Source organism: Nerophis lumbriciformis, linkage group LG37 (genome assembly GCF_033978685.3).
Source record: "Nerophis lumbriciformis linkage group LG37, RoL_Nlum_v2.1, whole genome shotgun sequence".
Classification (NCBI taxonomy): Eukaryota; Metazoa; Chordata; class Actinopteri; order Syngnathiformes; family Syngnathidae; genus Nerophis; species Nerophis lumbriciformis.
In genome coordinates this window covers 24,095,416-24,117,690 of record NC_084584.2, presented here as the reverse complement: position 1 = coordinate 24,117,690, position 22,275 = coordinate 24,095,416, and the positions used below count along the sequence as shown (strand labels likewise).

Genomic DNA, 22,275 nt, shown 5'->3' with positions numbered 1-22,275 from the left:
TAAATGTTTTTAACGTCATTTTTAGTAGCAGTAGATTTAAACGATTGAAGCTTGTGTACATAGGAAAAATGTTGTAATTGGGGACAAATAAGCAAGGACCTGTGAAGGCAGATCCGAGGATTTCGTTGTGGTTTGTGAAGCCCTTTGAGGAATTTGTGATTAAAGGCTATATAAATATCAATCAATCAAACAACGTTTATTTATACAACCCTTAATCACAAGTGTCTCAAAGGGCTGCACAAGCCACAACGACATCCTCGGCTCAGATCCCACATCAGGGCAAAAAAAACCTCAACCCAATGGGAGCAATAAACTTTGATTGATTTATATTGTGGTCTAATATAACGGTCATTAAAGGATTTTCCCCTCTCCAACCAAACAGCAAGCAGAGCAGCTTGGCCGGGAGGACCAGCAGAGGCTGCACCGCAACAAAAAACTGGTCCTGATGGTGGACTTGGACCAGACGCTCATTCACACCACCGATCAACACTGCCAGCAGATGTCAAATAAGGTACTTTTCACAACACACATTAAGTTTGTTTTACAAGAGCCAACGCTTCAATGCTCTGTTTTTTCCTGCAGGGCATTTTCCACTTCCAGCTGGGGCGAGGAGAGCCAATGCTCCACACACGACTACGCCCACATTGCAAGGAATTCCTGGAGAAAATTGCCAAATTGTACGAGTTGCACGTCTTCACGTTCGGGAGTCGCCTTTATGCACATACAATTGCGGGTAATTTTCTGTCTCATTACCTATTATTATTATTATCATTATTATTATTATATAAGTACCAGTAGAGTGGAAAAACAAGTTCCTGCTATATTGAAGCGGCGTGGCGCGGTTGGGAGAGTGGCCGTGCCAGCAACCTTAGGGTTCCTGATTCAATCCCCACCTTCTACCAACCTCGTCAGGTCCGTTGTGTCCTTGAGCAAGACAGCTCTTGCAATCAGTGTGTGAATGTGTGTGTGAATGTGGAAATAGTGTCAAAGTGCTTTGAGTACCTCGAAGGTAGAAAAGCGCTATACAAGTATAACCCATTTACCATTATCATATATATCTGATTTATGGCACCAAAATACTTCCAAAGTTTGCAAATAAATAAATATGATCAACATAGTATCAATCTCACAGAGATTACCAAGCCATTTTGAGAGATAAAAAAGTCACAAGATCGCGTTACGTCGCGCTAGGAACCAAAGATCCCTTTCCCATCAACAACAATGCTAATCAAGCAGACTTTGGAAAAATTATGATACAGGACCTTATATTTTTGAGCCCGAACACAAAGAGAGAATAGAAGAGAATATATCTTTATTGTCATTGTACATTGTACAATGAAATTGTAAGCAAAAACTAATTTAGTGCAAATCCATAATAACACATAAAAACATAGATAAATAGATAAAATACCAAGCACACAGCTCACATGCACAGTCATTATTGTCTTGTGTTCAGCGACACTATTGCTCTCGGGTAAAAAGTGTTCTTAAATCTGTTTGTCCGGCATTTTATTGTCTTGTATCTTCTGCCCGAGGGCAACAGTTCAAAAAGTTTATGTCCGGGGTGAGATGGGTCCCTTATGATGTTTTGGGCCTTTTTTGAGGCACCTGGCACTGTACAGTTCATCTAGGGAGGGGAGAGAGCAGCCAGTGATCTTCATGGCAGTTTTTATGACCCTCTGAAGTGCGTTTCTCCCTGCCGCCGTGCAGCTGGCATACCATTTACCATACACACATGCAGTATGTCAGCACACTCTCTATTGAGCAGCGATAGACGGACACAAGCAGTTTTTGTGACAGGTGGTTCTTTTTGAGGAGTCTCAGAAAGTAAAGTCTCTGCTGTGCCTTTTTGATGGTCACTGAGGTGTAAGGCTGCAGCTAACGATTATTTTTCTATCGATTAATTTATAGATTATTTTTTCGATTAATCCGTTAATCTATAGATTATTTTTTTGATTAATCTATAGATTATTTTTCCTTTTACTGATTATTTTGTTTATTTAAAATGAAGATGAAAAAATAAATGTAGGCCAGTTTTTTCAAAAGGCATGGCTTTTATTTACAAAAAAAAAAGTATGGCCACTCAGTCAACATTGACAACAACATGACAAAATATTCTGTAACAATGTAAACATTTAAAACTTTTAACATTTAACAAAATTAAAAGTAGCTTATTTGCTTTTTAATGTGCAAATATAAAAGTAAACATCCAGTGCAAATCTTAATATTCTGCAATAGTATAAGCATTTCAAAAGTAAAAGTATTGCTTATTTTGCTTTAAAATGTGCAAAAAAAAAGATAAACATCCAATACAAAAAAGTGCAAAACGGAAATATCCTGTAACAACAGTGTAAACATTTCAACAAAAGTAAAAGTATTGCTTATTTGCTAAAATGTGCAAAAATAAAGATAAACATCCAATACAAAAAAGTGCAAAATGAAATATTCTGTAACAACAGTGTAAACATTTCAACAAAAGTACGAGTATTGCTTATTTTGCTTAATAACACAACAATGATAGTATGATTAAAGTGAAAGTTAATTGTTCGTTTGTACATAGTATATGTAACTGTTAATGTTGTAAAAGGTATTTGCACAACTAATTAACGTTAGCGTTTGTGACACGTCTTGTGCCGTGGGGTTCTTTCAGGACCGACAGATTGAACGCCAGACGGCTTTGCCAGGTTTACAATCTTTAAATTTTACACAAAGTCTTTTCTCTTCCAACTATTTTCTCTGGCTCCTTCCAGTCTCTCTTCCCTCTCTCTGCTCCTCCCCTTTTCTTCAGCGCACCTGGGCACGATTGCGGCGTCGCTCCCGGCGCGCCCCGCCTCGCCGCTCGCTCGCCGGCCCCGCCTCTCCACAGCGTTAAAGAGGAGCGCGTCTTTGTAAACACTGAACAGGCACGCCAAACGCGCCTCTCAGAGCGAAATGGTGCTTTAGTTTGTGAATTTACAATGCAGATACAAATGACACATTCATGTTTTTGTGTAATGATAACTACGTATACTCACGCGGACGATTGACTAGTTGATGGTGATGGCAAGAACGCTGTCGGGTGTTTTCTTTTCAAATGTTCGTTCATAGCCGTTGTGCTGCTATGATAGGCCATTTCCGCTCGACACAGTGTGCATACAACAACATTATTAGGCCGTTTATTGAAATACTCCCACACTTTTGACGACTTTTGGCGTGCTTTTTTCCCCTTGCTCGCACCCCTCGCATCGTCTGCTTTGCGCTCTGCCATGACGCGTCGACGCACGAAAACGGCGTCGACGTATTTACGTAACCGCGTCGTTTCAGCCTTACTGAGGTGTTCGCACTCCACGACAGGTCTTCCTCGATCTGGATCCCCAGGAACCTGAATTTAGAGACCCTTTCCACATAGTCCTCATTGATGTACAGTGGTTGGATGTTTGTCGTTTTTTTCTTCCGGAAATCCATGATCAGCTCCTTCGTCTTGGTGGTGTTGAGAAAAAGGATGAGCAATACATTTTAGAAGCCGACTGATTGATGCAGTTTCATTGTGACCCTTTAGCATCCGCTGCATTGCTAGGTGCTAAACATACAAACTAACCAGAATATAACACATACTGTAATATTTTCACTCTTACTGGGATGCCGACCGACGGAACGCTCACATAATTCGGTTCAGATGAAGATTAAATCGCAATCCTCACCAGTGTTGGGTTAGTTACTGAAAACCAGTAACTAGTTATAGTTACTAGTTACTTTATTTCAAATGTAACTCAGTTACTAACTCAGTTACTTACACCAAAAAGTAGTGTGTTACTGTAAAAAGTAACTACCATATTTAGTCACTTCTTTTTTTCTTCTTTTTTTTTTTAAAGCTCCCATTAATGCCCTTTTAGCCTTCATTTCAGTACTGTTATTGCACTGGAGAATAATACAATCTGTTGATCAACTTGACATGCATTTTTATTTTCCTTTTAACATAATTAATGAAAAACAGTGCAACATAAAAAGGCATTCCTCCTTTCTTTAAACTTGGACCAATGACCATTAATAAAAAACAAGTTAAAGTGCATAAGAAGGCACATCATCTTCCTTGAAACATAGGTAGTGAAATAAAGCCTGACATCTGGAGTGATGCTGCTGTCTTCCACACTTGGAGCCATGGATTGTAGAATCCTTGTTTTCAGTGGCAGGATCATTGACACAGATGGTGAAGTTTCAGTGCTCAGTAGAGATGTAACACTTTTGAGGGGTTTAAGCACCTGGAGGACCTCATCTGCCACTCTCACATCATCATCAGACAGGGTGACATTTGTCTTCAGGGTGTTGTGGGTCAATGCAGAGTATATAGCTGCCTGCTGCTCCAACATATAAGTGTAGTTCCACCTCGTTGGGACATCACGTATGAGCTTATGAGTAGGCAGCTTTAGCATTACTTGCTTTGTCTTAAGCACATGAGCAGCTGTTGTGCTTGGGTGGAAGTAGGAAACCTCCTTCCTGATCCTCCCAAGGAAGCGCTCCATCCTATTGACTGAGATGTGATGCCAAATTCACTACATGTGCAAAGCACCTACCTGTGGTCCCAGTCCTGCCTCATTCACTGTAATTATTAGATTTTTGGCATTATCACGTGTGACTGGGATATCTTTATCTTCCATTCCTCCACTGCTTGTGTCAGTACCTGCGCAAAGTGACTCTCGTAGAGGGGGCGTGTCTTCTCATCTCCCAGTCTGCTGTGATGAAGTGAGCGCTTATAGTTCCCCTGGACGTCCACCCGTCTGTCATGAGCGCAACAGATGATGCTCGGGATAGTTCATCCACAACTTTTTTCTTCTCCTGCTCATAAAGATCTGGCACAATCTTATCGCTGAAGTGGGTGCGCGACAGGATGTCGTAACGTGGCTCAAGCACGTTCAGCATGTGTTTAAAACCCTCGTTTAGCACAACCGAGTCTGCACCTATAAACACACCGATTCAATGGCGCGGGGCGTTCAAGCTCCTCAGTTACTCCGCTCGCCATGACCACGCTGTGTGTGGACAGAACGTGCCAACAACTTTTTTTTTTTGTTTCCTATATCAAACCGCGGATCACGTGTGTGCCTCCCCTCCCCACACCCACACCCAGACACACACACAGACCGCGCCTCTTTTCTTCTCTCCGGCTTGTGACAGAGGAAGATTCAGAAGAACGACACCGCAGCGCTTCTGTTTCTAGCCGATACTACATCAAAAGTAACGTAAAATTACTTTGTAACGCGTTAGTCCCAACACTGATCCTCACAAAGGGTTATAAAAGGTTCCTGCAGGAAGCGTCTTGTTGGGTATATTTTGCCATCTCGGGTGATGTAAAAGTCGACCAGCCTGTCAGACCATGGCCACATTTGTCTACTCCCAGCTTAGAGCTGCATGAATTGTAATCTAGAATTTACTTCTAGCAAGTTTGAGACGAAGCTCAGTGTCAACAATAGCAGCATAAGCTAACATTAGTTCACTGCTATCAATGCTCCACTAAAATAGTCCGTTTGCATTGGCAGTTATGATAACAATATCACTCATACTTGGTTCATTCTCAGGTAATGACATGTAAATGGAATATTGTCGGCAGTTTCTGGATGTTTTTGGAGAGTATAATGAGCACAACAGAGGACCCTTGATTTGTTGAGTCAATTGTTGGCTATTTATTTATGATATTGAATGCATTAAAAAAGCCAAGCATATTTGTTCTTGTCTTCCATAAGGATTGTGAATGATAAACAGCACGTCTCTTTTCGATTTTTGCCTATTTCCAGTATGAGTGATCTGATAACATGGTTATAGTGCAGAAAGCGTTACTACTGTGATGTCAATGTCCGAAAATACCCCAAGGTGTTCAGAGCGCAATATTTAAAAGGGCTGACTGAATTTGTGGCATTTTGTGATGTTTTCAAATACTTTGCGGATTGTAAATGCAATTGGAGATGGTTTAATAGATGCAATGAAACACAAATAAGCATATAAAGTCAACTTTGCTAGTTGTACTTCCTGTTTGTGTCCATAGGGGGGAGCTCTCTGCTAGTTTTGTGTTTTATGTACAGTATGGTTAGCTATAGATCAATTCAGCCATCAGATTCGGATTTATCGAGAGCATAAATTACACCATCATGTGTATTTTCATTTTTTTCCCCTCTTTCTCCACCAGTCCGACAGAAAATACTCCAAAACTTTCAAATATGAAAACCTCAGCAAAATTGTGATTGAGTGTTAGATTAACTTGAGGCAGGCCAGCCATGCTTTATCACACGGTACAGTATATAACCCCCGGTCCATCACTATTTTGCCGCCATATGATGAATGTTTAATGCCTTTGGAATTGAAATTTACTACTCCCTGTGATGAGGTGAGGCCGGTGAGGTTCACTGCAGACGCCATGTGCTTGATGTATATCCCGTCAGGAATAAGAGTGTGCTTGTGAAAGGATTTAAATGGTTAAAGCAGGTTGGTTTATCAGGATCAATGTGCTAATATGCTCTTTTAATGTCGTTTTCTTAGGCTTTTTGGACCCTGAAACAAAGCTGTTCTCCCACCGCATCCTTTCGAGAGACGAATGCATCGACCCCTATTCCAAGACTGGGAATCTTAGGTGGGAATTCCATCCATTTAGATGCAAATACACCGCGTCATCAAGCTGAATTCCCTCCATTGTCCGAACAGGAATCTTTTCCCCTGTGGGGATTCAATGGTCTGCATCATTGATGACCGCGAAGACGTATGGAAGTTTGCACCCAACCTCATCACTGTGAAGAAATATGTCTACTTCGAAGGCATCGGGGACATGAACGCACCGCCCGGCTCGCAGGAAGCTGTCACAGCCAAGAAAGGTACATAAGTCATTTGTCATTTGTCTCTTACTATACATCGTCCAAGGTTTCCGCTTCCCTGCACAGTCCCCTCTTAGGAGGCACTTTGAAGTTAACTATAAAGATCTCCTGTTAGGTTGTTGTTGAAAGGCTGTGCTGAGTTTTAAATGAGGGCACAGAGTGCAGCCCACTGTTTGTCTGAATATTATTCACTTTGACACAACTAACCACAGGACAAATACAGTACAAATGTGCACCCAATAATTCTTTAAATCAAAATGTTCAGTCGTAAGAGATATTTAGTGCAGAAAATGTAAGTGAAGACAAAGAAGGGAAAAAAAGACGACGTGTGTTGAATATATTCTAACACAGTTTGACTTAATATGGAAATTTAATTTAATGGGCTGTCATTAATGTTGGCTGAAAAAGAATCTTAGCACTGCACTGAAATGAAAGAAATTGTGAGAGTTAAAGTGGAAAATGTTACATAAGACCATTAGTAATGTGAGAATAGTATCATTATTATAGGGAACGGCGTGGCACTGGTTGGGAGAGTGGCCGTGCCAGCAACCTGAGGGTTCCTGGTTCAATCCCCACCTTCTACCAACCTCGTCACGTCCGTTGTGTACTTGAGCAAGACACTTCACCCTTGCTCCTTATGGGTCGTGGTTAAAGGGGAACATTATCACAATTTCAGAAGGGTTAAAACCATTAAAAATCAGTTCCCAGTGGCTTATTTTATTTTTCGAAGTTTTTTTCAAAATTTTACCCATCACGCAATATCCCTAAAAAAAAGCTTCAAAGTGCCTGATTTTAACCATCGTTATATACACCCGTCCATTTTCCTGTGACGTCACATAGTGATGCCAACTCAAACAAACATGGCGCATAGAACAGCAAGCTATAGCGACATTAGCTCGGATTCAGACTCGGATTTCAGCGGCTTAAGCGATTCAACAGGTTACGCATGTATTGAAACGGATGGTTGTAGTGTGGAGGCAGGTAGCGAAAACGAAATTGAAGAAGAAACTGAAGCTATTGAGCCAAATCGGTTTGAACCGTATGCAAGCGAGACCGACGAAAACGACACGACAGCCAGCGACACGAGAGAAAGCGAGGACGAATTCGGCAATCGCCTTCTAACCAACGATTGGTATGTGTTTGTTTGGCATTGAAGGAAACTAACAACTATGAACTAGGTTTACAGCATATGAAATACATTTGGCAGCAACATGCACTTTGAGAGTGCAGACAGCCCAATTTTCATCAATTAATATATTCTGTAGACATACCCTCATCCGCGCTCTTTTCCTGAAAGCTGATCTGTCCAGTTTTGGAGTTGATGTCAGCAGGCCAGGGAAGCTAGGGTCGATATTCTTCTCTTGATCATCTTCGGTGGCATAAGGGACGGTGTGAGCCAAGACATCCAGGGGGTTTAGCTCGCTCGTCTGCGGGAACAAACTGCCGCCATTGCTTGCCGTGCTACCGAGGTCCTTTGTCCCTGAATTGCTCACACACTCCGGCAGATTCAATGGGGGTCTGGCGGCAGATTTCTTTGACTTTATCGTTGGAAATGCATCTGCTTTGAGTGTCGCAGGATATCCACACATTCTTGCCATCTCTGTCGTAGCATAGCTTTCGTCGGTAAAGTGTGCGGAACAAACGTCCAATTTCTTGCCACATTCGCATCTTTGGGCCACTGGTGCAACTTGAATCCGTCCCTCTTCGTGTTGTTACACCCTCCGACAACACACCGACGAGGCATGATGTCTCCAAGGTACGGAAAACAGTCGAAAAAACGGAAAATAACAGAGCTGATTTGACTCGTTGTTTGAGAAAATGGCGGATTGCTTCCCGATGTGACGTCATCGCTCCGAGAGCGAATATTAGAAAGGCGTTTAATTCGCCAAAATTCACCCATTTAGAGTTCGGAAATCGGTTAAAAAATATATGGTCTTTTTTTCTGCAACATCAAGGTATATATTGACGCTTACATAGGTCTGGTGATAATGTTCCCCTTTAAGGCCTTGAATGGCAGCTCCCGCCATCAGTGTGTGAATGTGTGTGTGAATGGGTGAATGTGGAAATAGTGTCAAAGCGCTTTCAGTACCTTGAAGGTAGAAAAGCGCTATACAAGTATAACCCATTTACCATTTACCATTATTGGAGCTTTTTCTTCAAGAAAAAAAGTTCAAATACCGGTAATAAAATTGTTAGCTTAAAGTTGTCACATTATCAAAACACTTCCTTGTGGTCTACATAACATTTAATGGTGATGCTTTGGTCAACATTTTGCATAGATGATGTTTTACAGACCATCTTCAAGCTGCTTTTTGACCGTCTCTTTAAAATGTACCGTTTTGTCGGCCCCTTTGACGGCGTGTCCATCCCGTCATTTTTAGCGCTAACATATGGAGTCTACTGACAGATATAAGTTAGAACTACCGTATTTATTGGACCATAGGGCTCTCCGTATTATAAAGCGCACTGCTGATGAGCAGGTATATTCAGGTCTAGTTTCATACAAAAGGCACACCAGATTTTAAGGCGCATTTGTTATCTTAAAGTTGTCATATTAACACACTTCCTTGTGGTCTACATAACATGTGATGGTGGTCCTTTGGTCAAAATGTTGCATTGATTATGTTTTACAGACCATCTTTCTGACGGTTTCTTCAAGATGCGCTGTTTTGTGGGTCGGTCTTATTTACGTGGCTCCACTTCAAAAGCGTCTTTTCCTCGACATCTTTGTTGTACCGGTAGTTTTTAGCGCTTCCATAGCGAGTCTACTGACAGCTATATTTTAGAACTAGGGATGTCCGATAATATCGGACTGCCGATATTATCGGCTGATAAATGCTTTAAAATGTAATATAGGAAATTATCGGTATCGGTTTCAAAATTATTGGTATCGGTTTCAAAAAGCAAAATTTATGACTTTAAAACGCCGCTGTGTACACGGACGTAGGGAGAAGTACAGAGCGCCAATAAACCTTTAAGGCACTGCCTTTGCGTGCCGGCCCAATCACATATTATCTACGGCTTTTCACACACACACAAGTGAATGCAATGCATACTTGGTCAACAGCCATACAGGTCACACTGAGGGTGGCCGTATATAAACAACTTTAACACTGTTACAAATATGCGCCACACTGTGAACCCACACCAGAATGACAAACACATTTCGGGAGAACATCTGCACCGTAACACAACAGAACAAATACCCAGAACCCCTTGCAGCACTAACTCTTCCGGGACGCTACAATACGCTACCCTTCCCAACCCCGCCCACCTCAACGTCCTCATGCTCTCTCAGGGAGAGTTCCAAGCTGCTGTTTTGAGGCATGTTAAAAAAAAGAATGCACTTTGTGACTTCAATAATAAATATGGCAGTGCCATGTAGGCATTTTTTTCCATAACTTGAGTTGATTTATTTTGGAAAACCTTGTTGCATTGTTTAATGCATCCAACGGGGCATCACAACAAAAATTAGGCATAATAATGTGTTAATTCCACGACTGTATATATCGGTATCGGTTGATATCAGTGATTAAGAGTTGGACAATATCGGATATCGGCAAAAAAGCCATTATCGGACATCTCTAATTAGAACTGTACGCTACTTTATATTAGAAATAGCAACAGCAGAGTATGAATGCCCCACAACAGGAGGATACAGAAAAATAAGGAGCTTATTGACCATGGCACAAGCTACAATGACGGACGCACGAACATTTTTGGTACTTATGCAGATCCCAAATACAGAACAACAGAAACCAATAGGTAAGAACAAAACGCCAGATTATGTCTCCTAATAGGTGCCATTTTGCGGTACTTATACACACCATAATAATACCCGTATGCTGAAGCACAGCACGTCTGACTGAGGTAGCCATAATATGCCGACAATCCATCAAGCGGTGGAGCTTCGTAGCCTACCAAAGTCGTACTTAAACATTTTGACAGATTTTTGAGCGCTGTGTGTAATCTTCTATATTCTCAGTGAAACATCAAAGTTTTGGGCTGGCTAGCGTCATTTATTGAACAGGCGACAACCTGCAGTCAACACATATATCTTATGTGTAGCTGCCATCCACTGGTCACACTTATCATTACACCATGCACTAGGGCTGGGTGGTATGCCGGTATTACAAACTATACTGGTATATTTTAGAAAGAGGTATGTATTTGAGACATTACCGCCATACCGATATTAAATCCTAAATGAATACTCTCAATGAAAAAAATAATCCTTTGCAGTATTATAGCCAACAATCTGGTCCGTTTGACTCAAGCCTTGGCATCACTGCAATTTACATGATTCTATCAATTCACCAACGTGAGAGAGACGGATGCACTTTAAAGCGATGAAGAAGAGAGTTCTGCCAAAATATAACATTTGTAAATAGATGCGGTATGAGTTGCAAAGGTATGAAAAAAAATGATTTAAAAAGCTGCCAGAAATAATCAGTTTGTTGTGAGTTTCCCCAGTCACAACTACTTTGCTCAAGTAACACTGTCACAACAAATGTACACACAATCTGAAAGGTGTGTTTAGCTGCAGTGACAGTATTGTCAGCTGCCACACAGCATCCTGCAGGTGACAGCTTGCTGTTCCTGGCTTAAAGTTTTAGGGGGAACAAGGGTCTTCTAAAAATGTTGAGCTAAAAAAAACTATTGTTTTAAGTTGCTGTTTAAAATGTCCTCTTAAACCAGCGACTTTATTTTATATCTCCATCTTTTGTGTTTTTGTTATTAGCTGAGGATTTCAGCATCGCTAAATGCTTCTTTTAATAAAGATTATAGTTTACTATTCCTATATTATTTTCAAGGCTTTTTAACATTTGTATGTGCATCTATTTATGCATGAAACTTTAAGATTTCCAGAAATGTACTCATGTAAAGTAATTGTTTCAAAAGAAAACTTGACATGCCCATTTTGATTCATTTTCTGGTAAAAATATCGCGATATATCGGGGTTCAGCCAAAATACATTACAGGCCAAAAGTTGGGACACACCTCATTCAGTAGGTTTTCTTTATTTTCATGACTATTTACATTCTAGATTGTCACTGAAGGCATCAAAACTATGAATGAACACGTGGAGTTATGTACCGTATTTTCCGCACCATAAGGCGCCCTGGGTTATAAGCCGCGCCTTCAATGAATGGCATATTTCAAAACTTTGTCCACCTATAAGCCGCCCCGTGTTATAAGCCGCATCTAACTGCGCTAAAGGAATGTCAAAAAAACAGTCAGATAGGTCAGTCAAACTTTAATAATATATTAAAACCAGCGTGATGTGGGCGCGCATGGAATCGTATATCAACATGGACAGAGCTGCGTGAAAAAAGCCACCCGGCCTCTTCGCGTAAACTTAAACTTACCTTAACCACTCGCTCATCTTTTCTTCATCCATCCCTTCGAGTTAGCTTTTATGATGACGCCGGCTGGAAAGGTCTCTTTTGGCAAGGTCTTCCTTTTGAATATCACCATGGGTGGAAGTTTCTGGCCATTAGCATGGCAAGCTGGAACCACAGTGAAGGATGACTTCTCATTCCCTGTGGTGCGAATATTCACCGTACGTGCTCCCGTTGTATCCACAGTGCGGTTCACAGGAATATCAGTTGCTGTGAAATAGTAATCCGTGTGCGGATGGAGAGATTGCGTCTTTTCATGAACCGGATACCTGTCGCTTAGTAGGAGCCATTTTGTGGTCTTTACAGATGTAAACACACAAAGGAAATGAACCGTACGGTAATATCCGCGCGCTTTTTCTTCTTCTACGCGGGCGGGTGGTTGCTTACAGTAGAAGAAGAAGCGCTTCCTGTTCTATGGGGGCGGGTGCTTACCTTGGCGGTTGCTTGCGTAGAAGAAGAAGCGCTTCCTGTTCTACCGGGAAAAAAGATGGCGGTTGTTTACCGAAGTTGCGAGACCGAAACTTTATGAAAATGAATCTTAATATTTATCCATATATAAAGCGCACCGGGTTATAAGGCGCACTGTCAGCTTTTGAGAAAATGTGTGGTTTTTAGGTGCGCCTTATAGTGCGGAAAATACGGTACTTAAAGGGGAACATTATCACAATTTCAGAAGGGTTAAAACCATTAAAAATCAGTTCCCAGTGGCTTATTTTATTTTTCAAAGTTTTTTTCTAAATTTTACCCATCACGCAATATCCCTAAAAAAAGCTTCAAAGTGCCTGATTTTAACCATCGTTATATACACCCGTCCATTTTCCTGTGACGTCACACAGTGATGCCAATACAAACAAACATGGCAGATAGAACAGCAAGGTATAGCGACATTAGCTCGGATTCAGACTCGGATTCCAGCGGCTTAAGCGATTCAACAGATTACGCATGTATTGAAACGTATGGTTGTAGTGTGGAGGCAGGTAGCGAAAATGAAATTGAAGAAGAAACTGAAGCTATTGAGCCAATATCGGTTTGAACCGTATGCAAGCGAAACCGACAAACGACACGACAGCCAGCGACACGGGAGAAAGCGAGGACGAATTCGGCGATTGCCTTCTAACCAACGATTGGTATGTGTTTGTTTGGCATTAAAGGAAACTAACAACTATGAACTAGGTTTACAGCATATGAAATACATTTGGCAACAACATGCACTTTGAGAGTGCAGACAGCCCATTTCAGGCGCGCTAAGAACATATATTTTTCCACGATTTCAGCACTCAGTTTAACCATACCTTAATAGACACAAAATCCTGCATTACACAAGACTACCCGAATGTACTCGAATGATTGAAAAAAATAAATGTTTTTAAGCTAAATTATTGGTAAACACAGTTTATGTATAATAATGTACGTAAAACCGTGAGTAATGAATAAAGTTTTCATCAATTAATATAATCTGTAGACATACCCTCATCCGCTCTCTTTTCCTGAAAGCTGATCTGTCCAGTTTTGGAGTTGATGTCAGCATCTGCTTTGAGTGTCGCAGGATATCCACACATTCTTGCCATCTCTGTCGTAGCATAGCTTTCGTCGGTAAAGTGTGCGGAACAAACGACTGACCATTTTGTCGGCTTTTCCACACCCTCGTATTTTGAACAAATTCCGTCCAATTTCTTGCCACTTTCACATTTTTGGGCCACTGGCGCAACTTGAATCCGTCCCTGTTCGTGTTGTTACACCCTCCAACAACACACTGACGAAAGTGAGAAAATGGCGGATTGCTTCCCGATGTGACGTCACAACGTGACGTCATCGCTCCGAGAGCGAATATTAGAAAGGCGTTTAATTCGCCAAAATTCACCCATTTAGAGTTCGGAAATCGGTTAAAAAAATATATGGTCTTTTTTCTGCAACATCAAGGTATATATTGACGCTTACATAGGTCTGGTGATAATGTTCCCCTTTAACAAAAAAAGGTGAAATAACTGAAAACATGTTTTATACTACAGTTTCGTCAAAATAGCCACCCTTTGCTCTGATTACTTCTTTGCACACTCTTGGTATTCTCTCAATGAGCTTCAAGAGGTAGTCATCTGAAAGGGTTTTCACTTCACAGGTATCATAGTTTTGATACCTTCAGTGACAATCTACAATGTAAATAGTCATGAAAATAAAGAAAGTGCATTCAAATGAGAAGGTGTGTCCAAACTTTTAGCCTGTACTGTGTATCGGGATAAGAGTTTTGGTCCATAACACCCAGGCCTACTGTTTACCAAATAAAATTGCACAACCACAATTAATCCGTACCTTAAGCGCACCGTGTCGATTTTTGAGAAAATAAAAGGATTTTAAATGAGTCTGTAAAATACGGTATACGCTAGGGCTGCGAATCTTTGGGTGTCCCACGATTCGATTCGATATCGATTCTTGGGGTCACGATTCGATTCTAAATCGATTTTTTTCGATTCAACCCGATTCTCGATTCAAAAACGATATTTTCCCGATTCAAAACGATTCTCGATTTATTCAATACATAGGATTTCAGCAGGATCTACCCCAGTCTGCTGACATGCAAGCAGAGTAGTAGATTTTTGTAAAAAGCTTTTATAATTGTAAAGGACAATGTTTTTTCAACTGATTGCATAATATTCATTTTTGTTTCACTACTTTTGGTTTGTTCTGTGTCGTGTTTGTGTCTCCTCTCAATTGCTCTGTTTATTGCAGTTCTGAGTGTTGCTGGGTCGGGTTTGGTTTTGGAATTGGATTGCAGTGTTATGGTATTGCTATGTATTGTTTTGTTGGATTGATTAATTAAAAAAAAAAGAAAAAAAAAAAGATAAATAAAAAAAATCGATTTTTAAAAAATAAGAATCGATTCTGAGTCGCACAACGTGAGAATCGCGATTCGAATCGATTTTTTTCCCACACCCCTAGTATACGCTATTAGTTTGTACTAGAAATAAAGTTAAATGGAGACAGTGAAGGATGCATGTATGAGCCAGTGTGCCTCACAATAAGAGGATATAGAAAAAAGGAACTTATTGACTACAACTTTGGACTACTCTTAAATAAAAATGTCGGACTCGCTCCAAACCCTTCAGTAAACCTCTACCATACGGAGAGATCGGCTGACGTAACCAAGGCGAAATACGTCACTAAAGTCTCCTTTGGGGCAAGTTTAGAAGAAGGCAAATTTGTTTCATAAATACCTCATCTATTTTTTCATGTTTTGATTTTACACTTTTGGAGATCCCAAGTACACGAAAACAGGTTCCTATAAAAGGTAAGACATGTTTTTGCATAATAGGACCATTTTTCCAAAAAAAGCGAAACGGAAACACTCAGAGAACATTTTATTTAAAATGCAACATGGATTACAAGATCCTGTATTTGCTTTTAGATAGATAGATCTATTCAATTTATCTATTTTGAAGACGCAGACTTCATGTAAAATGACATTATTTTTCTCTTTATTTTCATAAATGAAAACTTATCTTGCAGTGTCGCAACTTCGAACTTGTTAAAGGGGACCAATGATGATTTTCCACGTGTTGACTTATAAATGTTGATACAATGTTGAATACTTGTGTTAAACAATGCCAAAGCATCAAATCATAAAGATCATACATTTGTATCTAAGCATGTGCGCAGTTTTGGATGCCTATGATTGCTGTGTTATGCAGTCTTTTTTGTATTTTTTTTAACTGTGGGCCATTTGTGACATCACAGATTGACAGATGTAGTTAAGTGGGCATTTCTCATATCTGCTGTCAGTAAAATATTATGTTCATCTAATCGTGGCATGCACAAAATAACACCAATGTGTAACATGCAGTGAGACAAATGCTGCTTTTTTCTTTGGCATTTATTTGTTCCATTTTTTGTGTTTAATGTTCTAATTCGAGACGTGTTTTTGTCTGTCAGGGGCCAATAATAAACAAGCTGCGAGGCTCAAATGGCCCCTAGGCCGCACTTTGGAGACCACTGAACTAAATGTATTTTATAAATAAAGACTTGTTTGCATAAAATGTCGGATTTACTGATTAAGATAATTATATCAAGTTATTATTTTTGATTTATTCTTTTATTCTTGTAAAATCATTCTGAAATTATTAAAATGTAATGCTTGTGAAACAAATTTTCATAATACTCCAATATATTTTTTCCGCAGTATTTACAGCTAAGTATGTTGCGATCAGGGTTTTATGCTATCGATTCCGATAGTGATCATCCATGAGTGAGATGGCTCAATACTGATTCCAATACTGATCACATGGATTAACTTGACATTTTTCACTTTATTTATGGTGAATGCTATTGTCAGTTTAACAATATCAAAACACATTATTTCAACTAGTTCTTTATTCTCTTATTAAATGCAATTTTGCACAATAACTAAAGAAAATCAAAAATTACTCAACTAAATCCTTTAGTTTTACCCTCTTAGTCCTACTGTCGCCAGGCCTGGGGACTTATTCATGTTTGTAAACATGAACAAAAACGACAACAAACAATATTTTTCCTAAAATAAGAATATCGTCCTAATCACTCCAGTATGGATCATAAACTGATGCTACCTTTGGTATAAATCATTGCTTGATCAGATCCTCCTCTTATATGTGACAATGCTGACAGACAACAGTTGTTATATTATCCTCTCTCCAACTCTTATTAATCTACTTGAACAATGTCCACCTAATAATGGCTTACTTTCTGCTATAACGTTGTTAACTAAGCACTTTTTTTGTGTTGTTTCAAGCTAGTTTAGTGGTTAGTTTGGCTATTAGCAGGCCTGTACCATGTTTAGCCTCGTCCCCCAGTGATAATGATTAGAGATGGCTTTTTTGCCGATATCCGATATTCCGATATTGTCCAACTCTTAATTACAGATTCCGATATCAACCAATACGGATATATACAGTCGTGGAATTAACACATTATTATGCCTAATTTTGTAGTGATGCCCCGCTGGATGCATTAAACAATGTAACAAGGTTTTCCAAAATAAATCAACTCAAGTTATGGAAAAAAATGCCAACATGGCACTGCCATATTTATTATTGAAGTCACAAAGTGCATTATTTTTTTAACATGCCTCAAAACAGCAGCTTGAAATTTGGGACATGCTCTCTCAGGGAGAGCATGTCCCAAATTTGTAGGTTGAGGTGGGCGGGGTTGGGGGGGGGTTTGGGTAGCGGGGGGTGTATATTGTAGCGTCCCGGAAGAGCTAGTGCTGCAAGGGGTTCTGGGTATTTGTTCTGTTGTGTTTATGTTGTGTTACGGTGCGGATGTTCTCCCGAAATGTGTTTGTCATTCTTGTTTGGTGTGGGTTCACAGTGTGGCGCACATTTGTAACAGTGTTAAAGTTGTTTATACGGCCACCCTCAGTGTGACCTGTATGGCTGTTGACCGAGTATGCCTTGCATTTACTTGTGTGTGAGAAAAGCCGTAGGTATTATGTGATTGGGCCGGCACGCAAAGGCATCGCCTTTAAGGTTTATTGGCGCTCTGTACTTCTCCCTACGTCCGTGTACCACTCCGTACAGCGGCGTTTTAAAAAGTCATAAATTTTACTTTTTGAAACCGATACCGATAATTTCCGATATTACATTTTAAAGGATTTATTGTCCGATAATATTGGCAGCCCGATATTATCGGACATCTCTAATAATGATACATGATGACACTTTAGATACTAAACAAATCAGTTTATTTGCTGTAATGGAGGTGATTATTAGCTTAGGGGAGCGGCTAGACCAGGGGTCGGCAACCTTTACCAGTCAAAGAGCCATTTTGACCAGTTTCACAAATTATAGAAAACAATGGGAGCCACAAAATTTTTTTGAAATTTAAAATGAAATAACAATGCATACAAAGTTTCTTTTTTGCTTTGTGCTATGTATAAACCAGGTGTCTCAGACACGCTGCCCACACCTTAATATGGAATTTGAATGCTGGTGCGGCACGCGGGTTTTATATGAATGGCGCTTGTCAGCGTCATGCGTGCCGTGATGGTACAGCATATAGCACCCACTACAACCAGCGTGCCTGCTCAACCACACGTTGTATGGGGCTTCCGATTGCTCACGTAGGTGACAGCAAAGCATACTTGGTCAACAACCACACAGGTTACAATGACGGTGGCGGTATAAAAAAAACTTTAATACTCTTACTAATAATGCGCCACACTGTGAACCCACACCAAACAAGAATGACAAACACATTTCGGGAGAACATCTACACCGTAACACAACATAAACACAACAGGACAAATACCCAGAATCCCATGCAGCCCTAACTCTTCCGGGATACATTATACACCCCCGCTACCAAACCCCGCCCAACTCAACCGACGCACAGAAGGGGGGAAGGGGGGGGGGTTTGATGTGTGAGGGAGCAGGGTTGGGGTGGGTTTGGTGGTAGCAAGGGTGTATAATGTAGCCCGCAAGAGTCAGTGCTGCATGGGATTCTGGGTATTTGTTCTGTTGTGTTTATGTTGTGTTAAGGTGCAGACTGTTTGTCATTCTTGTTTGGTTTTGGTTCAAAGTGTGGTGCATTATTAGTAAGAGTGTTAAAGTTGTTTTATATGGTCACCGTCAGTGTAACCTGTGTGGCTGTTGACCAAGTATGCCTTGCTGTTACGTACGTGTGCAAGCAGAAGATGCAAACTATATAGCAAGTGGTTGGGCTGGCACGCTGTTAATACAGATTGTAGAGGGCACCAAATGCTGTACCATCATGGCACGCCCTTATTATAACTGTAAGGGTGAAAATCGGTGAATATTAATCACGGGAGTTTTCTGCGAGAGGCACTGAAATCCGGAAGTCTCACGGGAAAATCGGGGGGTTCGGCAAGTAAGCTGCTGAGCCGCATCAGAGTGATCAAAGAGCCGCATGCGGCTCAGGAGCCGCGGGTTGCCGACCCCTGGGCTAGACACTGTGTATGGAGATACACAATTAGTTGCTTGTCAGGCAGCAGGGGTGCACAAAAAAAATCAATCCACATTTAAGACAAATTATATATGTACACATTTTTCAGAAATACGTTTTTAGGCCATCTCCATGCAACCAGAAGAAGCTTTTCGAGGGTAACCTTTTTTGAAAAAGTTTCATTTGAAATATTTTACTAACTAAAAAAATTATGTTGATTCGAGAATCGGTTTTAAATCGAGTCATCACCCCAAGAATCAGAATCGGATCGAATTGTTAGTTGCCCAAAGATTCACATCCCTATCAGCCAGAGTAGATCAGCGTTTGTGATCGACATTTCACGAAAATCGGCCGATACTGATCGATAACCGATCGATCGGCACATCCCAAACTACAATTCCATTTTTGTTCAATTATGACTTTTTCAAAAATAGAACTAGTAATGTATTTATATTCTGGTAAAGATAATTCCCATAAGATCCCAACTACATTTTGCACCGTTGTGAAGTATATTCTTGTGAAATGTGTCGTCGAGACTTGACCCACTTGCCAAGCTTCCGAAAACTGTTCATCCAGTGCCTCTGATGTCCTTGAATTCCAACTGATTGCTGTGCCTTGTGTCCCCTGCAGGAAGCCCACCATGTCGTCAGTCAGAGAGCACAGAACCATCAGAGACCCCCCGTGCGGACGAGCACAATAACGGCCTCAGGAAAAAGTCGGTAAACGAGGGCGCCGCGGCGTCTCTGCGCTCTCAGGGAGTCCCCACAAATGAACGGACGCATCCCGCCGGGCCTGTGCAGGACGATGCGTTGTTAAGTAAACCATCCGAGGCTGATGACGAGGCATCTGAGGCCACGCCGAAGAAAACTCAGGGCGGTGATAGCCAAGAAACCAGCAAAGAGGAGAGTGTTAGCAGGACAGGTGATGCACAGGACAGTGCAAACTCTTTAACAGCAAAAGGTGACTCCAATAATCTAGACTTTGACCTTTCCAGTGACAGCGACAGCGAGTCCGTAAGAGACAAGACGGTGGCGGACGGTGACAGTGGTGTCAGCCAAGCAAAGACGTCTGAGCACGAAGGAACCTCCCAAGATGACCAAGAAGAGACAAAAGATAAAGCTCAAAGCGAGTCACAAACAAATTCTGATGTTCTTCTCCCCGAGCTTGGGAACGGCTGCTCAGACAGGAGGGAACCGGAAACCGAGTCGCAGAATAGCGAACAATCTGGGGTGACCATGGGGGAGGAGCTCCTGGACCAGAGCATGGAGGACGAGGAGGACGAGGAAGCGGACCACGACCAGGATGATCACCTCATCTACCTGGAGGAAGTGCTGGAGAGGATCCACACAGAGTACTACGCCCGCTATGAGTCCTTCCTGAAGAAGGAGGCGCCCGACACGCCGGACATTCGCAAGATTGTTCCTGAGCTAAAGAGCAAGACCTTGGAAGGCACCACCTTAGTATTCAGTGGCTTGTATCCAACCAACTACACGTTTGAGAGGACTCGGGAGTACTACCACACCAAGGCACTGGGAGCAAAGATCGGCAAGAATTTGGTTCTTAACTCGCAGGAACCCAATGTAACAACGCATCTCATTGCAGCAAAATCTGGTAAGTAAACATCTACTAAATACTCTCGCTAAAGCACCTATTTAGCTAAACTGCTACGAAGACGCAGGTGTGTTAATTGGAAGCGGTTAATAACATTTTTATTTGAATTCATTTAATTTGTGTTGTATAAAGCAACTTTAATATTGGATTTGATTTGAGTTCATTTCAGAATCAGAATCAGAATCGTTTTATTGCCATTGTTTGAGAACGGGTTCACAAACTAGGAATTTTTCTTGGTGCAATCGTGCAACATAAAACACATATAACACAGATTTGGTACTTACAAGAGCTGTAACTGAGCTATCAGATCTTGTTATTAAAAAGGAACATTATCACCAGACCTATGTAAGCGTCAATATATACCTTGATGTTGCAGAAAAAAGACCATATATTTTTTTAACCGATTTCTGAACTCTAAATGGGTAAATTTTGGCGAATTAAACGCCTTTCTAATATTCGCTCTCGGAGCGATGACGTCACAACGTGGCGTCACATCGGGAAGCAATCTGCCATTTTCTCAAACACCGAGTCAAATCAGCTCTGTTATTTTCCGTTTTTTCGACTGTTTTCCGTACCTTGGAGACATCATGCCTCGTCGGTGTGTTGTCGGAGGGTGTAACAACACCAACAGGGACGGATTCAAGTTGCACCAGTGGCCCAAAGATGCGAAAGTGGCAAGAAATTGGACGTTTGTTCCGCACACTTTACCGACGAAAGCTATGCTACGACAGAGATGGCAAGAATGTGTGGATATCCTGCGACACTCAAAGCAGATGCATTTCCAACGATAAAGTCAAAGAAATCTGCCGCCAGACCCCCATTGAATCTGCCGGAGTGTGTGAGCAATTCAGGGACAAAGGACCTCGCTAGCACGGCAAACAATGGCGGCAGTTTGTTCCCGCAGACGAGCGAGCTAAACCCCCTATCGACCCTAGCTTCCCTGGCCTGCTGACATCAACTCCAAAACTGGACAGATCAGCTTTCAGGAAAAGAGCGCGGATGAGGGTATGTCTACAGAATATATTAATTGATGAAAATTGGGCTGTCTGCACTCTCAAAGTGCATGTTGTTGCCAAATGTATTTCATATGCTGTAAACCTAGTTCATAGTTGTTAGTTTCCTTTAATGCCAAACAAACACATACCAATCGTTGGTTAGAAGGCGATCGCCAAATTCGTCCTCGCTTTCTCCCGTGTCGCTGGCTGTCGTGACGTTTTCGTCGGTTTCGCTTGCATACGGTTCAAACCGAAATGGCTCAATAGCTTCAGTTTCTTCTTCAATTTCGTTTTCGCTACCTGCCTCCACACTACAACCATCCGTTTCAATACATGCGTAATCTGTTGAATCGCTTAAGCCGCTGAAATCCGAGTCTGAATCCGAGCTAATGTCGCTATAGCTTGCTGTTCTTTCCGCCATGTTTGTTTGTGTTGGCTTCACTATGTGACGTCACAGGAAAATGGACGGGTGTTTACAACGATGGTTAAAATCAGGCACTTTGA

At 41.2% G+C, this 22,275-nt stretch overlaps 1 protein-coding gene across 1 annotated transcript in view; it reads left to right on the top strand.

Annotated features, from left to right (window-relative positions):
- The window catches only part of ctdp1 (CTD (carboxy-terminal domain, RNA polymerase II, polypeptide A) phosphatase, subunit 1), a 149,959-nt gene that overhangs the window by 12,910 nt on the left and 114,774 nt on the right, over positions 1-22,275 (top strand). Inside the window, exons 4-8 of the mRNA XM_061931450.2 lie at positions 383-511; positions 583-733; positions 6,505-6,595; positions 6,667-6,833; positions 19,796-20,776. Coding sequence (XP_061787434.2) covers positions 383-511; positions 583-733; positions 6,505-6,595; positions 6,667-6,833; positions 19,796-20,776 — 1,519 coding nt within the window. The remainder of the gene's footprint in view (positions 1-382; positions 512-582; positions 734-6,504; positions 6,596-6,666; positions 6,834-19,795; positions 20,777-22,275) is intronic.